The sequence below is a fragment of the Rhincodon typus genome, chromosome 7 (genome assembly GCF_021869965.1).
Source record: "Rhincodon typus isolate 14 chromosome 7, sRhiTyp1.1, whole genome shotgun sequence".
Lineage (NCBI taxonomy): Eukaryota > Metazoa > Chordata > Chondrichthyes > Orectolobiformes > Rhincodontidae > Rhincodon > Rhincodon typus.
In genome coordinates, this window is record NC_063338.1 from 55,921,200 (window position 1) to 55,930,870 (window position 9,671).

The window sequence follows — 9,671 nt, forward strand, 5'->3', positions numbered from 1 at the left end:
CATAATGAACAATATTGACTATCATTGGGAGTCTATTTGAGTACCACTCAAGGCTCACAGGAAGTAAGTTGCAAAAAGGCTAGACAATAATTGTAAAAAGCTATTTTAGACTTTCAGTGTTTGTGGATAGAGTTTGTTTATACAAACTGCCCACTGCAAAACATTAAAACCATGTTGTGATTGTCTGATAATTATATTATTTCTTGATGCATTTAATGCATTTCATGTGATGTATCATAAAAAAATACTATAGTGATTAATTGGCTTAATCTAATACAATCTGTAATGTAAGTTTATACTTGGGCAATGTATTATTTAGCTCTGATCACTTTCTTTTGATGCTCTTTAACGAAAGCAATTGTAAACAGTCTGGTATGTTGGAGGACTATGAACATTTTTCTTTGAATCAGGTCACATGATCTCACCACAGTCTGCACCTGCTAATTTGGAAGGCAAAACTGATGTCAGCCGAGAGAACAGTACAGTGGACTTTAGCAAGGTGAGTTGCTTCTTCTGTAGAATTTTAACAGATTCAAGCAAACCAAAACAAAAGCAAAAAAAGTGTTTTCAATTGAAACAAACAACATTGTTTTGTTGTGACTTATAAAGATTGAGACACACTTTATGAAATATTGAGGTGAATTTTCTGGGTGTTTCCTTCATTAAACAAATGCAATTTTGGGCAGAATAGCCAAACAAGTCCAAAATGACACATAATTGTTACATGGCAGTTTTCCCAAAACGACTTGGATTTATGGTTTCCTCGGCATTTTAAGCTGTTGTAAGGTTCAATTTAATTGAATCAGGGCCCTGTTCACAAAAAGGGTCATGCAAACAAATCAAAATTGTGAGTTTCCAATTGTTGCTTTGCATTGAGAAGGCTTGTCAAATTGAATGCATTTTCTTAGGCATTCAGGCATTAACAAGCAAAAGTTAAAAAGTATTTTCTTTGATAAAATTTGAATACAGAATTGCCTAGTGAGATTTTTACTGTCGGTGTGAATGAGAGTTGGGGCTGTAGGGTGGATGAGCAAACTGACCATAGCACAGGGAGTAGGTACAGGGAGCCATTCAAGAGGGAGAGAAAAGAGAAGTGTAGTTGTAATTGTGAATAGTATAGTCAGGAAAATAGACACTGTTCTCGGTGGCCGGGATTGAGATTCCTGAAGATTGTGTTCCCTCCTTGGTGTCCGTGTTCTGGATTTTTCACCTGGGCTGCAGAGGAACTTGTTGTGGGAGGGGAAAGATCCAATTGTCATGGTCCATGTAGGTACCAAGATATAGGTAGAAAGAGGAAAGAGGTTCTACTGAGGGAATATGAGCAGTTAGGGGCTAAATTTTAAAGCAGAGCCAAAAAGTTAATAATCTCTGGATTACAACCTGAACTACAAATAAATTGGCACAGAGTCAACAAGATTAAAGAGATAAATGTGTGGCTGAAAGATTGGTTTGGGAGAAATGGGTTTGAATTCATCGGACACTGGGAAAGGAAGGAGCCGTTCTGATAGGACAAGCTCCACCTGAACCATGGTGGGGCCAGAGTTCTGGTGAATCACATAATTAGGGAGGAATAGGGCTATAAAATAAGTAGTGGGGGAGCAGTAGGTTCAGTTGCATGGAAAATTATGGGAAGAATTAAAGGGTAGGAGGGCTCAGCGGAGGTTACTAAAATTTCCAGAATGCTCACCACCACAAATAGCCTTGAGACAGAGTACCCCAAAGCCTTGTTTGTAGCAGCTGGTGACTTCAACCAGGTCAACCTCAAGAGTGTGCTACCAAGATACCATCAACATGTCTCCTGTCCCACCAGAGGCCTAAGTATCCTTGACCATTGCTACACAACAGTCAAAGGTGCCTACTGCACCATTCCCTGCCTGCATTTTAGCAAATCAGACTATAAAGCTGTGCTCCTTCTCCCAGCTTACAAGCAGAAACTGAAGCATGAGAATCCAGTACAGCGAGTTGTACAATGCTGGTCTGAGGTAACAGACAAGCACCTATGTGATTGCTTGAAATCGGTGGACTGATTCATCTTTGAGAGCTGAGTGGCCAACCTAAATAAGTATGCCAGAACTGTCACAGACTTCATCGGTAAGCGTGTAGAGGACTGCATGCCAAAGAAGTTAATCCAAGCGTTCCCCAACCAGAAACCATGGATGAACCGGGAGATCCACTTCGTACTGAAGTACAGCTCTGAGCATTTCAAGTCAGGTGATCCTGACCTATACAGGAGATTTAGGTACGATTTTCAAAAAGCCATCAGAGATGCCAAGAGACAACACCAGACTAAACTGAAGTCCCAGACTAACCACATGAACACACGTTGATTGTGGCAAGGCTTACACGACATAACAGGCTACAAAACAAAATCAAGTAGAATCGCTGGCAGCAATGCTTCCCTCCCCAATGTGTTCAATGCAAGCTATGCTTATTTTGAACAGAAGGTCAGTGAAATGATGTCACCTGCCCTGACATCCTCAGGTATACCTTTGCCCACAGTCACCCCAGCAGATGTCAGCTCAGCCTTCTTGAGAATGAACTCACGAAAAGCCACTGGCCCCAGATGGAGTCCCCGGCTGCGGATTCAGATCCTGCATGGACAAGTTGGTGGGAGTATTGGCAGATGTCTTTAACCTCTCCTTGCTCCATTGTGAAGTTCCCACCTGCTTCAAGGAGACCACTATCATCCCAGTGCCAAAGAAAAATCAGGCAATGTGCCTTAATGACTACTGCCTGGTGGCTCTGACATCCATCATTATGAAGTGCTTCAAGTGGTTAGTAATGGTACAGATCAACTCCAGCCTCCCAGATTCCTTGATGCCTGACATTTCGTCTACTATTGCAAGAGGTCCATGGGAGATACCATCTCCCTGGCCATACACTCACCCCTGGAACATCTGGATAACAAAGACACCCATGTCAGAATCTTATTTATTGACTTTAGCTCCATCTTCAGCAACATAATTTCAACCAAACTCTGAGACCTTCCTCTCTGCTACCCCCTCTGTAACTGAATCCTCGACTTTCTGACTCACAGACCGCATTCAGTCAGGATAGGTGACATCACCTCCTCTATGATATTCCTCAAAACTGGTGCCCCACAAGACTGCATACTCAGCCCCTTATTATACTCCTTCTACACTCACAACTGTGGCCAAATTCGGCTCTAACTCCATTTACAAATTTGCTGATGACACCACTGGAGTGGATCAGATTTCAAACAATGACGAGATAGAATACAGAAAAGAGATAGATAGCTTAGTGGCATGGTGTAAAGACAACAATCTGTCCTTCAATGTCAGCAAAATAAAAGAGCTGGTCATTGACTTCAGGAAGCAAAATAGAGGGCATGCCCCTGTCTATTTCAATGGTGCTGTGGTGGAGATTATCGAGAGCTTCAAGTTCTTATGAGTGATTTTCACCAACAATCTGTCCTGATCCATCCTGTCTATGTTACAGTCAGGAAAGCACACCAACGACTCTACTTCCTTAGAAGGCTAATCAAATTTGGCATGTCCACAATGACGCGCACCAATTTTTATCAAAACACCATAGAACGTATCTTATCTGGATGCGTCACAGCTTGGTATGGCAACTCCTCTGCCTAAGACCGCAAGAAATTACAGAGAGTTGTGAACGCAGCCCAGTCCGTAGCACAAACCAGCCTTTTACCCATTGACTCCATCTATACTTTCCATTGTCTTGGGAAAGTAACCAACACAATCAAAGACTCCTCCCACCCTGGTTATATACTCTTTCATCCTCTTCCATCAGGCAGAAGATACAGAAATTTGAAATATGTACCAACAGATTCAAGAACAGTTTCTTCTCTACTGTTATCACACTTATGAACGGACCTCTCATATTCTAGAGTTGATCTTTCTCTGCACCTTCTCTGTAGCTGTATATTCTGCATTCTGTTCTATTACCTTGATACACTTATGTAAGTTATGATTTGCCTGGATGGCACGTAAAACAATACTTTTCACTGTATCTCGGTATATGTGATAATAATAAACCAATTCAAATCAACTAATAGGACAGTGAAAGGCTCAGGAATATAACTTCAGGCACAGCAGATGAGGGGACAACTATGAGACGTGGGCAATTGATGCAGGACTGAGTGTGTTGTACTTAAAAATAGTAAGGTAAACAAGATAAATGAGATTGTAGGAAAAAAAATAAAACTGTGAATGCTGAAAATCAGAAACAAAAACAGAAATTGCTGGAAAAACTCAGCAGATCTGGCAGCATCCATGGAGAAAAAGCTGAGTTGAAGTTTTGAGTCCAGTGACTGTTCAACATACTAGAACTTCCAGAGAGTCAGAGACAGAAGTGAGTGTAGCGGCCATCACTAAGGAAAGGTGCTGGGGAAGCTGAAAGGTCTGAAGGTGGATAAATCACCTAGAGCAGATGGACCAACTCCAGATTTCTGAAAGAGATAGCTGAGGAGATTGTGGAGGCAGTGGTGGTGATCTTTCAGGAATCACTAAAGTCTGGGAGTGTCCTAGATGACTGGAAAATGGCTAATGTAATGCCCCCATTTAAGAAGAGAGCAAGGCCGAAGACAGGAAGCTATAGGCCAGTTGGCTTGAATTCAGTCATTGGATAGATTTTACGGGCCATTATTAAGGATGAGTTTGCAAGTACTTGGAAGTGCATGGTAAAATAGAGCGGAGTCAACATGGCTTTGTCAAGGGGTGGTCATGCCTGACAAATGTATTAGAATTATTTGAGGATGTAATGAGCAAATTAGGCCAAGGAGAGTCAGTGGATGTGATCTATTCAGATTTCCAGAACGTCTTTAACAAAGTGCCGCACAGGAGGTTGCTAAATAAGATAAGAGCCCATACTGTTAGAGGTAAGGCATTAACAGCAATAGTGGATTGGCTGAGTGGCAGAGGCAGAGAGTAGAGATAAAGGTGGCTTTTTGAGGACGACAGCTGGTGACTAGTGGAGTTCCATAAGGGTCTGTGTTGGGACCAAAACTATTTACATTATACATTAACGATCTGAACAAAGGAACTGAGAGCATTGTTGCTAAGTTTGCAGGTGACACAAAGATAGGTGCAGGGACAAGTAGTTTTGAGGAAGTGGGCAGGCTTCAGAAGGATTTGGATAGGCTATGAGATTGGACAAAGACATGACAGATGGAATACAATATGGGAAAGTGTGAAGTTGTGCACTTTCAAAGTGGGGAAAGGCCTGAGAAATCTGAAGCACAAAGGTACTTGGGAGTTCTAGTTCAGGATTCTCTTCAGGTTAACATGCAAGTTCAGTTTGCAGTTAGGAAGGCCAGTGCAATGTTAGCATTCATTTCAAGAAGGCTACAATGCAAGAGGAGAAATGTGCTACTAAGGCTGTATAAGGCTCTGATCAGACTGCGTTTGGAATATTGTGAGCAGTTTTTTGCCCCTTATGTAAGGAAAAATATGCTGGGGTTGGAAGGGGTCCTGAGGAGGTTTACAAGAATGTTCCCAGGGATGAAGATCTTGTCATATGAAGAGCAGTTGAGGACTCTGGATCTGTACTCACTGGAGTTTAAAAGGATGAGAGGGAATCTAATTGAAACTTCCAGAATATTGAGCAGCCTGGATAGAGTGGATGTGGAGAAGATGCTTCCACTAGGAAGAGAGGCTTGAGATCTAAGGACGCAGTCTCAGAGTGAAATAAAAGACCCTTCAGGACCGAGTTGAAGAGGACTTTTTTCAGCCAGTGGGTGATGAATTTGTGGAACTCATTGCCGCAGAGGGCTGTGTAGGCCAAGTCATTGAGTGTATATAAGACAGAGATAGACAGGTTCTTGCTTGATAAGGGGATCAAGGGTTGCAGGGAGAAGGTAGGAGTATGGGGTTCCTATTTGTGGTATCTCATGGAACTTCATGCTGTCCAACCACCCTACATGGCCCACCATATACTCCATGTCAACTTTGCCCACCATGGTCCCTCATACCCTCCATCTCAACCAGTACCATGTTATTTAGCCCCAGTGGCTTGTATCCTTCATGCCAACCCCTATCCTCCAGTGCCAATCAGTGCCATCTTCTGTCAGCCCCTCACTCCACCATCCTTTGCCTTTATACACTCCATGCCCTTATACTCTCCATGTTACCAGACATCTGGAACCATACTGGGATGAAAAAAAGTTCTAAATACCTATAAAGGACTTCACTATATTAGAAAAACATTCATTCATAGAAGCACATTTAACACATTTTAATCCCTTCAAGAACTAAATTCTTCATAAAGGGGCAAATATTTGTTTTTGTAGGCTGATATCAAAAAAATTTCTAATACATTTATAACCGCTTGGACCTGTCAAACTGAGCTTACAGGTGACTCCCAGTACAAAATATTCCTTATCCTGTGACGATAGACCTTAGGTTTTTATGAACCGCACAAGAGTGAAATACAACCTGCCCCTTTTTCCTGGCACCCAGCGTAAATGTTACTAACAGTTCAGGTACAGAACTTCCAGATTCTGGGCTCCCATGCTAATTTAGTTAAGATACAGAGCCCTTCAATCCTTGTGAAAATTCAGGCATTCACCTCAATATTGCTCATGTAGTTTCAAGTGCATAAGGCTGACTTTCTGATCAAAGCTTCATTGGGAATGTATTCTGCATCATTAAACATTCATCTGCTCTCACTTGTTGGAACATGAATGTATTAGGAATTGCATTGTTCCCGAAGCGAACAAGAAACTTTATATCTCTTTAGATGCTTTTGGATGCTTTCACCGAACCAGGAAATTACGTTATTTTGCACAATGGTGAACAATCACATCATCACAAATATAGAAACGTTCTTCATGATAAATGATTTTAATTTGAAGAAACATCTTTTTGTGATCCTTAGCAGATATGAATTTAGTTGAAGAAATGGAGTTTGAAATATCATGTTCCATTAGCAAATGCAGCTTTCAAATTAACTCAAATTAAGCGGCTTTAAAACTGACTGGTTTTTAATCCCATTTATGTTTGTTCATGCGTTAGCTCACAGGACAAATTCTGTTCACTGTATTTCAGTTTATGCATGGCCTAGTTTGAGGATAAACTATATTATAAATACTAAGTGGATTGTTTCAGTACTATTCATTGGAATGCAAACTAGGACAAGGAGCATGTTGTAAACCATGTCTTTTCCTCATTTTAGATTTTTTTTATTTCTTTCATGTGATGTGAGCATCATTGGCAAGAGTGGCACTTGTTGCCCATCCTTAATTGTCCTTGAGAAGATGGCAATGAGCCACCTTTTTGAATTGCTGTAGTCCTGTACAGCTTAGGAAGGGAGAGTCAGGATTTTGACCCAGAGACAGTGAAGGAATGTTGAAATAGGGCAGGATTTTATGGGGCCTGAATGGTGGGATGTGGACTGTGGGGAGATTTGGGGAAGATTTGCCCGAGAAGTCCAGCAAGATGAGGAACAACTTGCTGTATCTTTCATGTATCTGCTACATGTCAAAGTCTGTTTCTCACTAGGCAGCAGCTTGTCACCTATTAGGAGGGATTGTTGCTTATCAAATGCCTTATTAACTGCAGTTTAGCCTCATTAATATGAAGCTTCCTACCTCAGCAAACACATTGAAGAAACTAGACAGCAAGAATTCTTGACCTGGACATCACAGTGGTATGTAACTTTAGCTCGCTGTTGGCTGTGAAGAGCCTCTATGTAGCTCGGCATTAAACAGCTTCTGATGGCACAATTCATGGGCACCAGCTGCACACACCCCTCGTCCATGGACATTGGCATTTGAAATTTCCCAATACCTCACAACCCTCATGGTACCTTTCTGATGCACTTTTAGAGCTGTTAAGAAGCACAGAGCTGCATTACCAAGTAGCATTGAAAGGCTGCTGGGAGGACATTTTGAACACGGATTGGGACCTGGCTGACGAATTGGATTAGGCTGCATCTCAGGGTGTCTTGCTTGCTCTCTTAGCATTTGCTCACTTAGTGCCTACCTGCATGCTTGTAGAATTCGCGCCTTGCCTTGAGATGTCTTGCCATGCTGTGCCATTCCCATTCGCACATTGATGCTTCAGCCAGCATCTAAAGGTTATCAATGTTGCATTGTTGACATGCTCATTAGCACAGACAGGCAGGCAGGCTTCTGTCGTGCTTATCACGAGGGATATTTCAGGGGGTTTTGGGGTCGGGGGGTGGGGGGAAGCTTGTTGTATGGCATGCAGATGTCAAGCTAACACTTACAACATGTGCCAGCATGACACACATTTGGCATGTTTATTCAAGCAGATTGTCACGGGGCCTAGTCCTCAGTTCAGCGAAGGGGGAATGGAGTGGGGTGCTGTTATCAGTCAGGAGTTTCCAATATTATGAGTCACAGCACAGACTGCACGTTATCTTAAGGGCTTAGCTGCAGTCAGTCGCCTGTTTGGGTCGGACATGATTAATGAATGGGTCATTACTGTGTCATTAATGACTATAATCTAAGGAGTGGCAATGATCAGTCCTATAGAGCGATCATAAGTGGTCATGCAAATTGCATACTGTCAGCACAGAGCTGCAAAATGAGTGGTCATGGGTCCAGTCCTTCATGCCTAGGGGGTGCTTGTCAAAGTCAGTCAGAAATCCAAGGTAAATACATTTCTGGGGATTGTTGAGTTAATTATTGATGTGGGTGCTAGTTCAATGTAGTATGACTCCACATTAAGGAGAATGGGGGAACTGGTCACTCAGGGTAGAATGAGACATAAAGGGAGATGGCAGTTCTGGGGTAGTACCTAGCGACTGAGCAGTGTACAGTTCTGGCACTGTCCGCCATGAGCTATGTTCCCTGCCTCTACTTGCCATTCTCTAGATGTGCCACACAACTGGAAAGTGACTGGGGCAACACCCATGTGGACAGAGTCAGTGTCAGTCCAATGGGTGAAAGCACAGAATTCATGTCTTCTAAATGTTAGAAATTTGAAGGGACAAATGCTGGAACCAGGTGTTCGCAAATCTCAGCTACATTTAATTTGCAATCATTTCATTGTCTATTTGCATTGCATACAGCATGAATGTGTTTAGGGTACAAATATGGATCAAAGGCAATTTTTGATAGATTCATACAGTACAGAAAAGAGCCTTTAGCCCATTGAGTCTGTACTGCCAAAAATACATTAAATCTATACTAGTCCTCCTTTCTAGCACTAGGCTACTGCCCTGAATGTTATGAAACATCAAGTGCTCATCCAAGTACTTTTTAAAGATTGTGAGGTTTCCTGCTTAACCTACATTCCCAGACAGTGCTGTTGCCCCACAACACTGTCTTACTGAAAAAAAAACTTTCCTCAAGCCCCCTTTAAACCTCCTGTCTTTCACCTTAAAATTATACCATGTTATTATTGATCTTTCAACTAATAGGAGCAAATGCTTTCTAGTCACCCTGTCCATGCCCCTCATAATCTTATACATCTTAATCGTTTCATTTATCATTTATTATTTATTGTCATGTGTATTCAGTATAAAATGCTGTGAAAAGTGTGCCATTCGCATTAACTTAAGAAAAAATAAAACAAAACTTAAAGAGAGTCCAACATTTCCTTCTCCGCTGCAACAGTTCCGCCCCGGGTTACACCAGCCCATGCCGTGCTGCCACCAGAGTCCTCCTCTGGGCTGCACCAGCCCACACCATGCCACTGCCAGAGTCCTCCTCTGGGCTACAC

General features: G+C 42.2%; 1 protein-coding gene across 1 annotated transcript in view; it reads left to right on the top strand.

Moving 5' to 3' along the window:
* The first annotated feature begins 415 nt into the window (after window positions 1-415).
* The window catches only part of slc4a10b (solute carrier family 4 member 10b), a 128,348-nt gene continuing 119,092 nt past the window's right edge, over window positions 416-9,671 (top strand). The window contains exon 1 of the mRNA XM_048599217.1: window positions 416-499. Coding sequence (XP_048455174.1) covers window positions 416-499 — 84 coding nt within the window. The remainder of the gene's footprint in view (window positions 500-9,671) is intronic.